At 35.2% G+C, this 20,872-nt stretch overlaps 1 protein-coding gene across 1 annotated transcript in view; it reads right to left on the bottom strand.

Moving 5' to 3' along the window:
• The window catches only part of RASA3 (RAS p21 protein activator 3), a gene marked incomplete in the record, with an annotated part of 118,108 nt that overhangs the window by 55,512 nt on the left and 41,724 nt on the right, over window positions 1-20,872 (bottom strand). The window contains 2 exon segments of the mRNA XM_072413592.1: window positions 805-899; window positions 9,058-9,161. Coding sequence (XP_072269693.1) covers window positions 805-899; window positions 9,058-9,161 — 199 coding nt within the window.

A 20,872-nucleotide genomic window follows, 5' to 3' on the forward strand; every position in this document is an offset into this window, starting at 1 on the left:
CTGGTCACATTGTCCTAGGCTAAAATTTCATTTTGCCATAACACAATTTGTGATCTTCTAATTTCAAACAAGCAAAGAGAACATTCAATTTTCTTTACCGTTTCCACATTACAGGTGCCTAAGGGCAAAGAATTAAGTAAATGGTGTGTAGTATCCCTCAATCAGAGCTAGACTTCGAAAGATTAGTAAACCTTGTAACCATTGTACACAGTTCTGCCTGGTTAAAAGATTAATGGTTCATAATGCCTACATTCTGTTTTTTCATACACTGATAGAGCAAAGGCCTGACTTCGGTGACAGTAAAAAAAAATAAAAAAGTTGAGATTTAAATGTCCTGTACACTCTGTGTTTTATTGTTATTAGGTAGCAGTATTATTAGCTGTATTCTGATATATTTACAGAACACCACTTTATATGGAGTTAAGGAGGTTTTTCTAGGTCTAACACAATAGGGTGACAACACTGCTTAACTATGAAAACAAAATGGTAAGCGAGCGTTGTCACCCCATGACACAGTGTGTTATGAGCAGGATCATCAGGTGAAAAAAAACAGAGAAATAGAAGCCAATAAAATAAAGCTAATACAGTCCCACATCAAAGGACTAAGTTGCAATATAAATTTGTTATTTGGTTTAGTTGCTAAAAAGTTCCATGAATACATAAAAGTACCAGAACTCAGAAATACCAGCCCTCTTTATAATACATTTGGGTGCTCCCTAGCACCTAAGGAGCCAGCGTAGTAACCTAATTGTGTTGGAATAAATATTTCAGCTTATAATTCCTGTGTTATGACTGTATGCTGACCTGTACTTCTGAATCAGCATCCACATGTTGAACTTGGAACCACGTTTCCCTGTTTTTGTACTTTTGAAGATCTTCCTTCAGAATTGCAACTTTGCCTAAAACAGAGACAAAGAAAACATAAGCATTTTTTTGTGGAGGTGGCAGTGTAAAAAATATAAACAATCTTAGCTCATATAACACATTATTATTATTATTATTATTTATAATAATAATAATAATAATAATAAAAAACATTGTGTGTTAAACCATAGTAATCAATCAATATACACCTTAGGCTTGTCAGTCAGTGCAGTACAAGAACAATTCTTATTGGCTGTTTTAAATTATTGTGCAAAAGGCTCCTCACTATCTTGGGTGATGCTCTCCATAATAAAATTGTTATTTAAACATTTACCAAAAAGTTTAAGGTAGAGCCGGCAATGACCAGCAGCACTTGCTCCTGATGGCTCACCACTACACACTCCATACACCGCACAATCATCATCATTTGCACCATTTTTACCCACATTTCTGTTAAAAAAATTACAGGGTAATGCAGTCCAGACACTGCACTTTCATCGTCATTTGCACCCCTCCACCCTATCTGCTGTCAAAAATTCAAGGAATATGCAAGGAAAAAAAGCTTAGTATCTAGAAAGCCTAGAATGTACTGCTTTTTTTTTTAATACATTTTTTATATGAAAAGCCCAGAATGAAAATGTATATATTGTAGCCTACCAGTGCTTGAATTAGGTGGCTACATAATTTTAATTTTTCAGTCTATGGACATTTCCAGGAAGTACAGAAATGCTGTGCCCTTGTCACAATAGAGACATATAAGGGAAACAATGTTTAATGCCAAGCCTGTGTGGCAAGCATATGAGGTGTCTTAACTAGCCATTAAAGGGCAGGGACAATGTCATTCCGATGTAAAAAAGACAGTAAAAAATGAATGTAGTATGTTATAGTAACTTTATATTCCTATTTACTGTACTCAAATCAGCTGTACTACTAGTGCCTTTTATTTCAAACCAGCCAAATACAGAACTGCAGAATAGCCCCTTGAGGACAGTGACTACAGGTTTTTGTTTTTTGTTTTTTTGTTTTTTTTTGCTAAAATCGTTATTTATCATTCAGATTACAGTTAGCTGTTCCCATTTATAGCATCCAGTCAGAGTGGAATTCATGTAAAACCCTGTTCATGTTGAGAAAAGAAAAAACATTAGTCATGCACACGTCATTTTGAGAGGAATGAAAAGAAGAACTAAGTCTGAGGCACCGGGTACCAAAGAAAGGGGGAAGGTTGCATTAAAGAGGTTATAACGCTACTACCATAATAAAAAAGAAAAGGTAACAGAAAGAAAGAGAAGGTTAGAATAATGGATCTAATTCTGTACCCATCATCTGTCATGAAAAAGACAAAGGGTCACATGGGAGACTATCTGATATATACAGAAATATGCTTATTGTTTTTCTGCTTGAGCCTTTCCTTGGGAAGAACATTACAATCTGACTATGTTAGTGCAAGGGTGTCTTCATAACAACAGGATATTATTTTTACACTGACAATTATGGTATTAAACACTTATCCTTTTATTTATTTGTGCTTGCTATGGTAAGATTCTCTATTCAGATTTCTGTTTAATCATCCAGCATTATCTTATTAACTGAATTACACAAGGACTTCTAATTAGATTGATTGACATAGTTATTTATGTTCTCCAAAAGAAGTACAGCAAAAATGTGTTACCTTCAATTCATATTGCTTTTGTATCACATTAAGTAATTATTTTAATAGCACTTAATATGACGGAAATGTTTTGTAAATCATCAGAAGACAACCAAGGTCTAAAATGACAGATTTATTCTGAAGTGTCCTTTTATATACCTATATATTTATACCTATCTATGTGTCTTCCATATGTGTATAAAAGCTTACTTTAGCAGAAAACACAAATGCTTTGAAAACAATTAGGCAGTAGTTGGGTAAATACATATTAATGAGGGCTGGGGTTAATGGCTATTTTAATTTCATAGTTTAGAACAGAAATGTCCAGCTGCAGTCCTGAAGAACCATATATATTAATAGACCGGAACCAATGTCTGACTCTTTGTAAACCATACTGAACTATATTGCTATATATCTGCTCTCTGCAGAAATACGAAGTATGTTTGTTGACTGTGACTTTCGAGGACTGGAGATGGACACTCCTGGACTAGACAATTTCAGGAGCTTTAAGATGAAGTTTAATATATGTCAGGCCATTCAGCTTTAAAGAACGCTATTTTGTGTGATGGTAGCAGAAACTTTTAAGAAATTAGAGAGATCAGACCATAACAATGGGAACTACCATGATACCTTCCCGTACAACCCATTTACATTGTATTCCTTCACTAATAAATGGTGGAAATACCTTACTGGTCATTATACTATACTTTCTTAGCTTTAGAATGGACCATGACAAGGGATAGAGTGCAGACCAAACTTAATCATTTGGGAGAATCATGTTTGTGGCACATGATAATGTAACACTTATTTTAAGTACAGTACAAATCATGTATATGTGTACTATAAATATTAGTTTATCATAGAAAAACATGCAGGCAAAAAGATCATGAAAACACACTTAATTTATCCAAAGACTACATTCTTTGGTAATGGTAATACGTGTGAGGATCTAAAAGTGGTTGGTAAACCAGTCTTGTAAATTTACCATTACTATTACTATTGTCTATATGTAGAAACAAATATTTTATTTCTGTATATCTGGATAACAAAGAAGCTATATTCAGATGAGCAGTTATTCCAAATGGTTTTGGAACCAGACTAAACCCTTAAATATTACTAAAATATGTTTCAAAAACCCTTTTTTTTTTTTTTTGCAAGGGTTTGAAGATTGTGCAGTTGCTTTGCAGTTTTCAAAATCTCATTCAATATCCTAGGTTGATTTCCTGCAAATGCAAAACCTCTTCCACAGACTTGAAAGGAAAAAGTTTTAAACTGCATTAGTTTATGAGTGGTTTTTAAGTGTTCTGAAGGTCAGCAGATGATACTTTCAGACATATCAAAAGAACTGCAGTCGATTATTAGAAGGCTCAGCAAACACTCATGAATGAACGTCATTACTTCCTCTTTACCACTCTTGCATAGGTGCACAGCAGTTAAAATTGTGCACCAAGAAGCTGTTAACCACTCGATTGTTAACCCCCTCCCCATGGCATGGCCAAAGTATTGGGTTCTGCATTTTTGTGTTGCATTAAGACATACAGGATATAAAAACATTTTTACACCACAATTGAAGTGCTTTCCCTCACAACATATGGTAAAACATACACTTTTGAAATCGTGTGTACTGCTACTGACAAAAACTGTTTAAAAAACACAACAATGATGTCAGGCTTATTTACTAAAGCAGTTCAAACAACTCCAAGGAAGAAATATAGTAGATTTTTATTAATAAGCCTGCCTTGGTTTCACTTAAGGTATACGTGTCACAAGCTGCCCACCTGAAAAGCTAATAATGATGATAAGCCTGTTTGAAAAGTTACTGACTTTACTGAAACAAGAGCGTTGTTCAAACTACTGCTGAACTCTGGAGTTGTCTGCATAATATTAGGAAATTGCGAGGACCTAATTTGAAAAGCGACCAAGCATTTGGGTTTTAATACAAGATCCAAATCATTTGTTTTGTGCTTCACTGAGCAAACTAAATTGTGGAACACATTTGCCTAAAAATAATGAAACTGCTCACAGTGATTATAACAATCTGGGGCACAATATACATATACAGGAAAGAGAGCATTCAGTACAACCGTCACCAGGAGACCTGAACTGTGATACTGAGAGTGGAAAAGAACAGGATGTCACAAAAACTGACAAGTGTTAAATAGGGAATATCGTACCTAGGTTCTGGCTCACCTACTGCAACAAATAGGAAAACATTTCTAGAATAATAGCTTGCAAGGCACAGACTTTTTTTAAGATTTTATCTTAAAGGCTTATATCCAACTTAACAGGGAATTAGACAAGTTATGAATATGATAACAATTTAAAAGAATATATACATATATATATATACACACACACACACACACACACACACACATATATATATATATATATATATATATACACACACACACACACACACACACACACACACACAGATGTGGTGTCATTTTAACACTAAAAAAAAACAAGTATTAGTCACCTAAGAGTTTTTCTCCATAGGAGTCTTTTTAAAACTCCTGGGGGAGCCTGGACCCCAACTTCACTGTAAACTCACTTGGTTGTCCTTGTTTGGCTTTTCGCTATTCAACAGAAAATCCTTTCTCCTCGGCTGCCACTGCCTAATGACCTTCACGCCTTTGCATTAACCATTTTTTGAATGATTGGGAAAAACTTTCCACCAAATGAAAACAGAATTTGATCCCATACTACAGTGAGGACATTGGGTCAAATCTCTTTATGACTCTTTCACAGCCCCCTACAGATGTATTGCTTTTGAGACAATATATTTTAAAGCATGACTCCAGGAAAACAATGATTTACAGTTTTCTGTTAAACTTCGCGGTCAGCAAGACAACACTCCTAAGACTTCTAGAGGCTAGTTGTTCTCACTTGCTAACAAGTGAATGAATATCACAGATTTAAGTTCTAGTAAGTGTATACAGTAGGTGACACAGACATCTCCAAAATTTAGGCAAAGTATAGGAAACAAAAAACAAAATATAATTTATATGTATTTAGCTGTTTACATGAACTTTCTCTTAAAGCACACCTGTGCTACACAAGAGAAGGCAACAATTTGACTTTTTGGTTTATTGCACGCTTTATAAATATGCTTACTGTCCCCTTCAGTCATCTGTGGCTCCGTTTGGTTGCCTGACGTAAAGCAAAATATAAGGTACTGGGAACATAGGACTTCCACCAAGGTAGACAATTTTTACTGATGGAAGAGGAAAATATGATTTATCCAGAGACCTTTTGAGCTTACACAAAGACCATGGAGTGTTAGGGGGCAAAATGAATGGGAATATAAGCAGTGCAGGTAGTCAGCATTTAGGGGAATCTGACACTTTGCCCTGCAAGGATAAAAATCATGCTCACTTTAAGATTGGGTTGTACTGAAAATGTATACAGTATACTGTAAGTTTATCCAAAATGGATATATGTTACATATATGCTTCTAAAGATCTCTTTCTATGAGTTTACCTAAAAAATGTAATTCCGTTGACTTGGAAGGGTAGCATAAGCTAGACTTAAAGGGTGTTGTTGTTAATTTAAATATCAAATATTCATATTACAAATTATGACAAAAACAGTAGATGATGTTCAGTTAAAATCTGCAATATTCTGAACTACTAAGTAAAGAAGAAAGTAGAAAAATTATGTGATTAAACTGGGAGTCTATAACATTATTTGTAACTGCCATATTTATAAAAACATAAACATGGCTGCTGTCTTTTCCCCATGCAGTGTTATTTTCATTAATCCAGATTTGTTTTGGTTTTACTTTTTTCCCTGAAACATGGAAAGAGCCACGTGCAGGGAACAAGCCATTTTGCCTGAGGAAAATTTGGGTATGCAGAGTTATTTGAGTATCTGGTTAGATATAAAATAGGGTCATGAAGGTATCTAGGAAATTAAATAACCTATTTACAAGTAAATATTAGAAAATAAATCTGAATAAAGGTTTGGACCATTGAGAAATGACCTAAAATTATTAAACAGCCACAATCTATGTATGAATGAGCAGACAGCCAAGGATTTTTATAAAAAAAAAAAAAAAATTGTATTAACTGTGTTTATTTGTATTCAGTTTTGCACATATCAAAACACAAAGTCATGTGTCAGAGAAGAATGGGCACTGGTAATTATTAACTTACCTGTCTGCCTTCAGACAGGTGTATATTGGAATAGAGGAATTACCAAGAAAAACCTGAACCAATATCTACATTACACTGTCTGGCCTCTATCCAAAAAAGTTATGTTGTAAATGAAGATTACAGCCTTGTATTTTGGTTGTCCATTAATATAGCATTTGGCATGGCTGATAGAGGCAAGGCTAATACTTAAAAGGAATATTTGATTTGCTATTTCCTTTATTATAACAAGGTAGTAAATATAAATATGAATACATCTTTGTATTCAGAAATACATCATAACATGTCTTTTGTTTGAATGCAAGCTGTATAAGTCCATGAAATAAACCTCTGCATTCAAGTACTAGAAAGTTTTCTCTAGTGTGTGTTCTAGTGTATAGTTCCAGTAATTACAAAGGGAAACAATAAGGTTGATTTCCTAAAAGAGTATAGTATAGAGGTAAGAATTCCTTTTTTTTAAATGTTCAACCACATGCAAGAAAATCTAACAAAGAAGGATTTTACTTCAATGATTGACGTCAGATTCAACTCCTTTGCTAAGTATAAATGAAATAGTTTGCTAAGGAATAATTATTTTTGCTAAGTGACCAGTATAAAGTCTATTAGTAAATCAACTCCTTTTTTATGTGCTCATATATTGGTTTCCAGTGCCTGTAATTACCACCAGCAATAGAAATGTAAAAAAAAAACCATTAATAATACATTAAAGATATCAAAGATATGTTAAAAGACAATAAATGATTCATATTGCCAGCTATCACTCAAATCAGAGATATCACATAGAGCATTCTGTTCTGAATATGGTCAAATAAAGCAGGTGAATTAGTTTAAAATCATATGCGTATCATTCATTGTATTTGCAGCAGCCAAATAGATTTTAACCTAACTTTTGAGTGTGGTTAAATGACTCAGTCACCAAGTATTGTCCCCCCAGCTGACCACTATGAAAACACCCAATTGGATTAGCCTGCTATTTTCTCTTTAGCAGTCAGAGAACTCACCAGACTAGACAAGGGATGCAAGTCACAGTGGATATAAATTCCCAGTATTTAGGTTTTGTATGTACTAATATTGGTGGTCTATCCTTGTGCAAAGACCAATAATAAATATACACAGGACAACTATTACATTTCAAGAATTATATGTGCTCAATACAATGAATAGGTATTTCTGGTTGTAATGACTGCATATGGAAATTGTCAGGCTTATATAAAATGAATGGGATTTTTTTTTAACAAAAATGTGTTACTTTTCTGGGACATTCACTACATTTGTACATGAAACCAACAAAATTAAAAACAATTTTCATTACCCTTTTATTTAAGACCATGAAATGGCCTAGCAGAATTACATCAAAACGGATGTGCTGTTCCGTAAATTACTTTTATCCAAAAGCTCTTTAAGGAGCAGATAAACCTGGATTAAAGCAGATTGCATTTCCTATGTAAATGCCATTATACACAGCAAAGCTTTCTCTCAGAGATTTTGAAGGCTGTAAATACCCATAATCCATAAAACAAGCAGTAAAATAGGAAATTGTAGGAGAAAAGCACAATAAAGCACTTGGTACATTTAGTACATGTTCATTTTAACTCAAAATTAAAGCAGCTCAGAAATGTTCATATCCTAAAGAAAACTTGTGTAAGAGAACACACCAGAATTTTGATTTTTTTTGTGATCTTCTTAGTTGAAAATCGTTCAACATCATTAGGAGGTCATCAATGACTCAACAACTTAAATTTTTCTTCTAGCCTCTTCTCCCACTTTCACTCATCTCATGTACCGGCATCTTCTTTAGTTCCAGCGTTCTATAGCACTGAGTTACACATAGAGGAGTGAGTAAGAACCCTCAAGCCAATGGTAACGCTTCCTGTTGTGTTTAGTAACAAGATGGCTAAATGGTTAACACAGCAGGGATCATTACGATTGGATAATAGTTGCTGGATACCAGAACTCTCTACTCCAAAACTCCTTCCAATATACACCAAATGGTGCAATACATAATAAAGAGGGATGGGGGATATCCAGTCTAGTTCTGCCCTATTAGGCACTAAAACAACTCTAAATCTGCTGGAGCTTTTGTTATTATTATGTGGTTGAAAACTGACTAAGTGCAATAACAATCAAAGGGCTATTATTTAAAATACATTTTTTTGGTCCTACAAGCTCTGAACAATGCATTACACGTGGGGTCCCTATTTTATTTTTGTTTGGCAGTTAAAGTAGTAGGTGCAATATTTTGCTTTTTATCCATTTAATAATTTTTAAGTGTTCTGGGCAAGTTGGTGTGCTGATTTTACTTTCCCTTTAAAAACCAAAGCTGCCCATTTATTATTTTTAAAATGCAACACAGATTAAAGATTCAAAACAATTTATTGTGAATCATACCCATGATGGAATCCCTGCGGAAAACATCTCTGTCGAAAATATAGAAGGATAGGTGTCTGAAGTTTCGTGGAATTTCACAATAAAAGTCTTCTCCATAGAAAGGGCTGTAGAAAGGAAAAATAAATGTAGATTAGCAAGATGCATTTCCATGTTTGTTTATATAAACATGAAAGTACAAACATTCATATTTTCGATAATTAGCACAAAAAAAAGCATGAAAAGTTAAATCTCAGATATCACACCTATAATAAAAATTTTTGATCTATTCTGTGAAATGGGAATGCTCTGATTTGAAAAATGAAACACCAAAAAGGATGTTCCCATGTCGTATGTTCTATTTTATTGAACCCAGTGTACAAATCATCATATTCTCCTAATGAAATACAAGACAATGTGTAGAAAACACAGTGCACACAGAAATCCATGGTGTGCAAGTGGAGATACACTGTTGTACGGAAATATATTGGGAACCTCTGACTGTAACCTGTGACCCAGTGAGTCTGTCATTGAAAAATTACTGAAATAATTCTATTTTGCATATAAACTAACTCCAAAACAGCACACCAATGCAATTTCAGAAATAAACAATGCCCTTCTGTAAAAGAAGTAAACATTGCCTGACCCGCTGGTACAACAAATTTATATATTTTACTACTAAATGTAGAAAAAAAAAGTGGCTCATTTTAAATACTTTACCTCCTAAGCAAATTACAGGCAGACATTAGACCACCCAGAAGTCACTCGTACTTTGCAGGGTTGACGTTTTCCCATGACTTGACAAGTTTTGCTATTTTGATGTATGCCTAAATATGTGAACATGTTAATGTTAGGAAATGCTCATCTGTCCGGCGACTCCGTGCTGTGAGCCATCGCAGTAAAAAACACTGTTTATTCTGTCCAGCGATGCCATTTGCAGTAGCCAGGAGAACCCCTGCTTCCATTTAGTCGTGCAGCCTGATGTATTTTTTGGCATCCCCAGCATACATTGTTAGGCTGTACACAGCTGAAGGGGATTCTGGAGGCTGATAAACTCCTGACTCAGTCCTGCACTGCTATTGGCTGCTGGGACTTTAAAACCTCTCTGCTCCCAGTCACCAGTGTCTGTTGTAGCGTATAGCTGGGCTAATTTGTGCTTAAGTGTGTTTTCGTCTAATTTACTGTCGCTGACATTGCCTGTTCCTGACCTATCGTTTGTATGCAACCTGGACCGACCTTTTGCCTGTGACCCCGACTCCGCTTGTGTTTTGCTCTTTTCTACCTGAAAAAAACAAGCTCTTTATATATATGCATTTCACTGTGTATTTCCCTGAAGGTAAACTTTAAGTAAAATGTAAAGAGTTTACATTTTAAACATTCAGTGTGTCAAACTAGAATATTTTGTCCTGACAACTTTTTGTCATACTTTATTACTGGTGTTAAGCTTCAGTTTTAACATTTTACACGGCACAGTAGAGTCTATTTTGCTCTATCCTTTCCCTTGTAATTAAATAAAAGACAGAGAAAGATAGAGTTTTCGGCACAAATATAGAAAATATAATTTGTAGTACAAGTTTACATACAAAATTATGAAAGAATTATATCCTTTTTACCCATGCTCTATCCTTTCCCTTGTAATTAAATAAAAGACAGAGAAAGATAGAGTTTTCGGCACAAATATAGAAAATATAATTTGTAGTACAAGTTTACATACAAAATTATGAAAGAATTATATCCTTTTTACCCATAAGTCATAATATTCCCTTATGATCTCTACAGGATTTGATGAATTTTCACAAAAAACAATAAAACCTTTTCTCTGTATGTCACAATAGTTTCTTGCGATACATACAAAGTTTTGTTCAGGCCTGCTGTGGCACTATACAGGTTTCAGCTAATAATAAACAAATATACATCACCAGTCAATGGTTAAGTAGGTATGAACCCTAATATATCAACAATAGTACCCTACACGTTTCGCCACAGTGGGCTTCCTCAGGGGTAGTGATAGGTCAATAAAAAGTTCTCTATGTATACATACGGGGTTCAGGTGATCTAAATTTTCAAACATAAATGTAGGGGTTCAATACACTGCAATGTTCAACATTACAAAAATCATGTATTCCATTCAATTTTGTTCAAATAGTAGAATTATTAGAGAATAACACCAATAGTATAATAATTTAGTGAAATAGAAACAGATAAAACTGACTTTTAGAAATATATGCTACATACATAGATCATATGTGAGTAATGAATCAAATCATAGAATTACCAAATATATATATATATATATATATATATATATATAGTAGAAATGATTATAATGATCAAACTTACATAATTCAAAATATGGCTTGGAGGAAAAATGAAGTGAACCTCAGAATAGAGATGATCCGTTAAAAAGTTCCGAGGAAATAAGGTAGTGTAGTAGAATCCCCTATATAAGTATAACTCTCTACAATTTAAAAAAAATTCTGTTTATATCTTTATATATAATCATATAATATATGTATAAGTGAGGTTAAAGAGTAAGTAGGAATTGCTGTCCTACCTGAAAATGAAGTAGACTATTTTTTATATGATGCTGAATGATCGCACAGGTCAATCAAGTCTCAGTTTCCAGGGAAAAGATAGTAAATAATCCCTAGCACATGCAGTCAGCAAAATAGGTTTGCCATATATGCTTCCACAGTGTAGGTACTAAAAATGAAACAATTTTATGTTTTTTCTATTAGGTATGGTATTCATAATCATAATGAATTGTGTTTAGTAAAAGCAGAAATGACCATATCCTTTCCCTAGTTTACCAAGCACTTAGTCCATGCCTGTTGGAGTAAAGTTACGTACACACTTTCAATAATTATCATTAGAAAACAAACGATTACGACCGATCAACGAATATGCGAGATTATATTTGAACGATCGTATTGTACACAATTCTGTACATGCTGTAATGATACAATCGTTTAAATATAATCCACCAATAATGTACACACGCTAAATATGAGCGTTTGAATGATGCAGGAAGTGACATGGAAAGGAGAAAGTGTATTGCAGAAACATCCACGATCACTGAACGACTGTACACACGATAGATAGAGAATGATTGTCGCTCAATTAGATCCGACAGGACGGTTGTTTATTTCCAGCGACAATCCTCTTTCGTCGGCGTCGTTGTGCACCTTTTTTGTTAACAATTCTCGGACGATTGGTCGTTAGTCGTTCATTTCCAACATTTATTGGAAGTGTGTACGCAGCTTTAGCCACTTGACTTCACACATTCTTTACTCTTCTTGATCACCTTCTAAACTAGTCTTTTTCAACCTTGTTCCATACACTAATATTTACATGCACTAATCAAACCCGTTTACTACCCAAAGAACCCCTACCAACCGCTGGAGCAAATCTGGATAAAAAAGGGCTACTACAAACTATTCAAAGATGACACAATTGTCAATAGTGGGACAGGATAAGCAGATTTACATATTAACAGCAAGACTAGATGATGGAGAATGATGGATTGCAGTAAGTGCAGCCTCACTTACAATGTTGACAGTTAACAAGACTGTATTTTTAGCAGCTATTTCCTATGCCACCTATTGCAGTTTTAAAATGCATAATAGCAATAAGTGTCCACAGACATTCTTTCCAAAAGCTGTGTTTTCTATGCACACATATGACACATATGCAAACATAGCAATTGACATGAAAAGGCTGTGTCTGACCTGTTATGCCAATAATCTCAAAATATATCATTAGGAGACACTGAATACAAAGACACGCTGCACAATGCAATGCAGGTCAAACACAGCTTCTGAACTGCCACATGCTCTATGAATTTCAATGGGATTTGGAGGATCTGCATCTAGGGCGAGTTCCAGACTCATGTCATATGCAAGAAAACAAAGCCTATGGGCACTTACCTCAAAGGAGGCAAGAAAACAGATATATAATACCTTCATACACATAAATAGTTCCATACAACACAATGATATTGATTGCCACTGCAAGTAAAAAAAACGTTTATGAAATAATTATTTCCAGTGCAACACTTGAATGCCTTGCTACTTTATGAAAATGAAAGGCTTAATTCCACTAAAAGCAGAGAAGGGCACACAGCAGAACAAACCATTTAGATAAAACCTTCCTTCAATCATTTATTCATTTCACATGTTTATAAGATTTGTCTTTATTTTAGAAAACAGTTGCATAACCAACAAGATATAAATTTCACAGAGGGCAATTAAAAGAACACATAGGTATTTACAGACCAATCTTATCAAACCTGTCCAGCAACATAATAAAGTTGAACTGTTTACCCAAGGACATTGCACAGAAATTCACCACTGACCCTATAGCTGGCAGCTTGAATGTTATTGGCCACATATTTTACCTAGACATTGTGCTTCATAAGCACCCATGTTTTTACACATAGCTATAGCAAGCCACTTTCTTTAAAAGGTCTCCTTCTGCATATCTACAACACAACATGGATAGAGATGTCCAGTCTCCACTAAGTGGCAATGTCCCAATTGACTTTTAGAAGTTTCTGAGCTGCTTGATTTCCTCCACAGACACATGCATCAGTGTGATGTTAACATTTCAGTTTCCTCTCCAGCCAAAATCAGTAAATTACAGGATTTCCCTTTTTCTCTTTTGATTTAGGAAGCCCTCTGAAGATAAGGTCAGTATGTTGGTAAAGGATCCATTCATACCTATGGCAATGTTAATGGCAAAACACGTATGTAGATGTAAATGGGTAATTAAAGTTACCTGTTTAAAAACTTGGGTTTTAAAGTGGAACCATCACTAAGTTTTTTTACTTTACATAGCAGGGTAAACAACCCTTTTATGTGAGATAAAAATGACCTTCCTATTTCTTGGGGTGGGGGGGTTAACACACCTTTTCGAAGCCCCTTCGCTTATATCTTTATCGCAGAGCCAATTAAGATTGAATGTAAGTGGGGGGAATGGCGATCTTACACATCAGCACTCTTTTCCTTATTTAAAGCAGGCTATATCACCTGATCTTGCGCCTGTGCAATACGAGATCAGGTGACATAGGCAGAAGTTGGAAGACCAGAAAGAAGATGGTGGCCCGACGCTTCCTTTGCACTAGGACAAATACGGATAACTGGTCTGACAGATCTGCAGAAGTAAGGGTGAATAGTTTTTTTTTGTTTTGTTTTTTTTTAGTTTACTTCTGCTTTAAGCAGATTTTAGCCTCACCTTTAGTCAGCCACATCTGTACAGGCTATGATCTGCCCACATTGAAAAGAAAAGCAAAAAGATCAACTGATAATCTCATCACATCTAACAAAAGATAAAAAATCCAAAAAGTAAATCTTTACATATATTGGAGAGCAGGAAAATATAAGAAGATCAAAATGACAGCATTGATTGCAGTATCAATATATGACCAGCCACATTCTGTTAATTATAATATTTCTAATTATATTTTAAAGCATTTTATCAAATCAAATTAGGTTTGACTTTTTAAATATACTTCACATTTATTAATATATTTTACTTTAAATACTTTTTACTTATGTGGGTCCCCTAAGGGCCTTTTCACACTTTTATTCATGCATTGCAGTATGCCTGGTTATGCAAATTGCAAATGTAGTTGTGAATGAGTCACTTAGTTGCCCTACAACTATACAGTGCATAGATCTGAAACAGACACAAAAAATGTTTGGAGCGCTTCATGAAATAGATCTTTGAGTTCCTAACTGCAGTAAAAACAGGCATTTGTAATTTTTATTGTAATGTTTAGGAAAGTTAAATCTATTAGTGGTTGAACATTCTTTTGTACTTTATAACCAGGTTACCCATTAGGGTTGAGTGAAATGGGTTAAACTAATCCAAATGCCATATATAAACATATATAATCTCTATTAGCAGTCATTAGAAAAGCTGGGTCTCAAGTTTTCCTTTTAGTTCTGGATTACAGTGTGGTGAAGTCCTGCCTCTGATGCCCACATTGTAAACCAATGGCCCAGAATTTTACCTATGACTGGGTCCCACTGAATAGTAAAGGTCAAGGAGGTCCACACAGAGCTCCAAGAATCAAGTAGTGATACCCTGGTCACCACATCAGGACACTGTTGATGAAAACAAGATCCCTTGGCTGACCTGAGATTTAGTGACAGAACACTGGTCTCTTGTACTGGAAGAGGATAATATGATGAAGGACTTAAGCAGAAGAGTGAAAAGGTGTGACTGTAAAATTGTGTGTAGTGTGAATTGAAAGCTGTACAGCAGAAACCCAGCATAACAGCTAATTTTGCTTCCTTCCATGTCCACACTACTGATATTTCATGTACATCAGGTATAGCTTCCCACCCTTATACACGCCTACAAAGTTTAAAAAAACTTCCATAGATCAACAAAAATGTTTCTATAGGTAAAATTACTTAATTTCGATGTGTTTTTACATTCTAAATATAGGTAGATTATTTGACCTTAAGACTATGGTAGATTGTAAGCTTTTAAACACAATGGTGGATAAAGAGCACACTTATTTACACAGACCCATGAATCACATTGCAAACGTGTGTGTGTGTGTGTGTGTGTGTAACACCAATGTCAGAATTAGTAAGAATATATTAGCTGCACTTTCAAGTTTCCCAGCCACAGAACTTCTGCCATTCTGCCCTGCAAAATAGGTTTACACCATGTACAACTCTTTAAAGTGAGGATTTATTGAAGACTGAAAACCAAACAAACACTGACTTTTCTAAAAATGTTTGCTGAATACATACCTATATTTCATATATATATATATATATATATATATATATATATATATATATATATATACATACATACATAATTGTACATATTGTACAGATCAAAGGTAATTTCCCCATCACTTTACGTCTAGTGTTTACTAAACTATTAAAACTTTCTATTATAGTGTAGTATTGTACACTAGAACCAGTCCCTAACTATAAAGCCAAACCAAGGAGCAAATTCTAGATGTACTATAAATAGTATAGAGAGAAGCAGAGCTATAATCTCTGAAAATAGAGGAGTCACAGGATTCCATGATATGTTATGGTATATAAAATGGAACAATTCAGGAAATAAATGCATAATATACCTACATACTTTGATGTGAATTGCCTGTGTGAACTGGTCATTAGAAGTTTTAATGCCGCAAGACACTAATTGACAAAGCAGCTACTGTAAATGGTATTGTATAGCACTATTTTTAGATCTAGGAATGAGAGGAATCATTCACTTTATGGCCACAGAGAAAATTTTGCTCTCAATATATGGCACGATAATGCATACAAGACTGCCCATACGTTTATATTGCAAGTCACGGCAGATTACAATGACAGTCTGATTCATAGCAAGAATGTTAAGATTAATTTCAAGCATCAAGTATATAATGAATAAACTAATAATGCTATCTAGAAAGGACTGACTGCAAATGATTTGAAGGAGACACTGTCGCCTTACCCCTTCAGGCCCTTCCCTAAGCCTCAATATTTATCTCACCTGTGCTCCCTCACTGCTCCCTGCTCTTCCACAGATGGTACTTAACTGTGTCAGCAACCTGGGGAAATGGCATAGTCACCTGATAATGCTTGAACCTCCTGACTGGCCAATGGACATGGGAACAGTGACAGTAGGTCACATGTTTTCATGTACCTAGAAGTACCAGGTATTTATGTCAGCTGTAGAGAAAAAAGGAGCCGCACGGGAGAACAGATAAGTTATAGAAAAGTCGGTGGTTTCCCTTTGCAGAAATACTGACACTTTTCCCTGCATTGGTTAAATGATAGTTTATCTTTAATCTAGAAGTTTTATGCTACATAAAAGAACTGGTCAGTAACTCTACAAGAAGTCTTGATGATCCCATCAAGGTCTGTAACTGTGCCTAGGCACACAAGTGCACTCAGGGAGAATGATGTCATCAGTCTGCATGAGGAAAGAGGTATTTTCTGTCTGGAAGAGCGAGAATGCCTCTGACATTCTTGCGAAAATTTCCTCGAAATTCCGATGGCGGATTTCGGCAAACCAATTTCGCGGAGCCATTGGAAGATGGAGGAAATCATTACAGGAGTACAACAGCTTCATTCATGAATCTCTATCCAAGAACACATACTACAGGGCTGCAAGAGCAATCAGGGGAGTGGAGCTGATCTCGACAGCCGAATTTACACAGGTCGTTCTCACTTACGTGTTCGGTAAGCGAGAACGGCCCTATTCGCTGCGAGGTTGAATTTTAAAATTTTGCTGTCTCATCCCTACTTTGTACCTCTCCTGGGATCACTTAGATTGTAAGTTTGTAGCAAGTCATTACCTGGGTGGCAACAGCTTCTGGTCGATATGAGTAAGATAAGTGTATACAAGTTACTATAGAAAGCAGTATAACCATTTTGTGTCATTTAGGGAAAGTAATGTAATCCAAAAAAACAGAAAATGACCATGACCGATGCCTGGACAAGGGCGGTGCCAGCATTTTGAGTAAAAATGAATATACAGAGGGGTGTTTTGATCCCCTTAAGAAGAATTACGAAATTTAAGTTTTACATCTACACATAACATAAAACTGTATTTTTGATGCTAGGTCCACTTTATTTTGCACGCCATGTACTCCTCTGAAACTAGAACCCAGAGAACTGAGAAAGCACCAAGTGTGAAAACCTTGGTATTTGCCAATTCAGTTTCCAATAAAACACTACATTTTGCAATGAAATACAAAATCTCTCCCGAGAATTTAACAATTAAATATAGATATACATGCTGAGGTCAATAAAATGTAAGTTTTTTACCAGCTTTTCAATGGAGCATTTGGCAGCAACACTTTACATGTTTAAAATAATAGATCAGTGAAATGAAAGTCATGTTTTTTGCTCAATGCCACGGTCACTTAGCAGCATTTTTTATTTATAAGCACATACTGGCATGTAAAGGTCAATTCCACTATGGGTTTTCAACTGGGAATGCTGGCAAGTATTTCTCCTTTTACTCCTCTATAAAATAAAAAGTCAAGTGGCTTCTAAAAGGCCAAAGGGCATTATTGATGGGAAGATTGTCAAATCGCCAAAAAAAAGTGCTGGCATTTGTACTTAAATAAAGAACTTTTGTGTTCACCCCATTCATAAAAGTGGCAATCAGCTGACATGCTTGTGATTTTTAATGAATGATTACAACTTGAACGGGCAATCATACATTTAATGGCACTTCTACTATTGCTGATATATTTATTCATCAGTGCCCATGGAGATCACCATTTTTGAAGGTAATAGAAACAGGATTGGCCATTGTTGTTGTTATTGCTGTTTACAAAGGTAGCACGTATAGAATTAAATAAGGCACTTCTAAATATGAAGACCAGCTACTCAGTAATCAGACAATCACTTCTTGTGTAGATCATGTTTAGTCACCTCTTTATAGAAATTAATAGGATATTATCCACTTATAAGAGTTTGAGGTTTCCAGTGGGCCACAGAGTATGGTGCCAGGATCATTGACAGATGAATACAAAAACTTACAGTATTGTGTGTGTATGTACTACATGCACAAAAAGTCATTTTCCTTTAAATAAACAAAAACACAGGCCAATATTTACAGCAAGTAATGGGAAAATTAAACTCATATGAATGAATTCAGTCATATCTGTAGCTCTTATCAAGTCTGGTTTGGCCATATCCTTATCATAAAAAAAGTGCAAAAAATATACGTTTAATTGTCATGGACCTCCTCTTCTCTTTTATGGGTAAATGTTAGTTTATACAATCACTAAAATATAAAGTTTTGTAAGATTTTAGTCAGTATTGTTCTTTTATACCTAAGTTCAATACCTTGCATCACACTCCCATGTGAATAATTAGCACCTAGGTATGTTCTGAGTATGACTAAGTAAAGGATCTTGTCTTCTGCTGGATTAGGGTACAAATGTATGCAGTGTCATTAAGCTAACATTATGTGAAATCCAGATTTAGCTGTCGAGTCATCATTTAGCCAGGTCATGGTGTTTTTAAGGTATGCTGTATATTTTAGTTCCAATATCTGCTCCCAGCTGGGACTGATGCCATGGTGTGATTTATTGAATATCCTGAGAAATTGGTAGGGTCACATCAGCAAAACACAAGTGAAAAGCTATAAAATTAATCTTTAGATTAGATTGACCATTCTGACTGGATCCTCTGGAAAATGACTGTTCAGTAGAGGAAATGAGATGTAGATGTAATCTGTGCTGTACTGATGAGGCATATGACTCTCTGTTATAGTTCTCAATTACACCACACAGGAGAAGTTTGCAGTTTCAATTACAGCTCAGTAATTGAACATCTCTTCACTTTAGCAGTTTATTGCAAAATCATAAAGAGGGTTTACCAAGAGGGAATATATATTCATGGACCCAATCTAGGGGCATACTAGACCTAGCGGGTATAACTTTTCTAAAAAAAAAAAAGCAGAGTCACTGTAAATACATGCTTTTAACAATATCCAAAAACAATCATTATTATAATAAAATAGCTTGTGACTACTAAGAAGGAACATTCCTACAGAGTTTCAGAAATACAGCAAAAGCCAAACCAGCAAATTCATGGGTTTCTATGTGTATTCCACATAGAGTGCATGCATTGACCCTGATTGTATATTCAGAGGGTGCACCCTGTAACCTGCCGTACCCTTTCTAAACACGAGACCCTGCAGAGCATTTAGGCTTCTCTTTAAGAGACACCACTGAGCTTTGTCTGCTTCGAGACTCGCATGAAGAATAATAATGAGGTATCCAACAAAAAAAAAAAAACCTTTGTTAATAGATTTTATTTTAAGCTACTGCTGTGCAGAGAGGGCTATTAATATGCCAGAGCTATTACACATCCATTTACTGTGTTAACACATTGAATTCACCCAGTGATAGAGTGATAAAGCTTAGCCTAAATCCAGTTACATCCACAGAAGAGTTAGTGTCTATTCCACATGCTAAAAAACACAGGAACGCATTGCTTAATAAAAGTCATTATCGTGTTATGGTTTTACACACCATGAACTTACATTGCACGTTAATCTAACTAAGGACTACTGTTATTATTTATGTAGCTCCATCATCTTATGTGGCGCTGTACAATGGACAGTACTTTGTACAGAATATGAGGGGTATAAACAAGTGGATGTATGTGAATAAAAAGCTTAAAACAATAAGCTTATTATATAAAAATATCTATTGGGCCATTTTAAAACAGATGCTCTTTATGCCTAAGGATACACTTCTCAGAACATGAATGTGACACCCCGTCTCACCATCTCACCCCCGACACCTAAAGAGGAAAATTCAAAGTGAAAGGCTGAAAATATGGAAACAACCATTGTAGCAAAGGATCAGAACTTTTTAAACGTAAAAGTAAAGGCTTCCCTCACTGTCCATCAGACAGGTAAGTATTTAGCCTATTATATTAGAGGATGCCTGTCATCCTGTCATTGTGCCTGCCTGATGCCTGTCATTCAGTAACTTTAGAAAGGTGACAGAGAGGTTTTCAGTAAATGCATTTAGTAATCCAACAAAAAAGTTTGATGTGCCTAAGATTTAATAGGCAGAATCTGCAAAATGGATTTTTTATAAAATGTAAGACTGAAGGCATATAGAAAACATATAGTAGCTTTAATTTCATAATGAACCCTTAAGAAATCACTTTCCGATTGACCTCCTCAAGTCCGCCCGTCAGCTTATTACACATATTTTAGTGGCTGCTCGTACTCTAATCTCCACCAAATGGAAATCCAGACTGCCCCCCTCTATGGAGGATTTGTATGCTCGTATTCAAGACATACGCCTGATGAAGTACCTCACTGCCCTTCTCCGAAACAG

This window comes from Pyxicephalus adspersus, chromosome 1, assembly GCF_032062135.1.
Source record: "Pyxicephalus adspersus chromosome 1, UCB_Pads_2.0, whole genome shotgun sequence".
In the NCBI taxonomy this organism is placed as follows: Eukaryota; Metazoa; Chordata; class Amphibia; order Anura; family Pyxicephalidae; genus Pyxicephalus; species Pyxicephalus adspersus.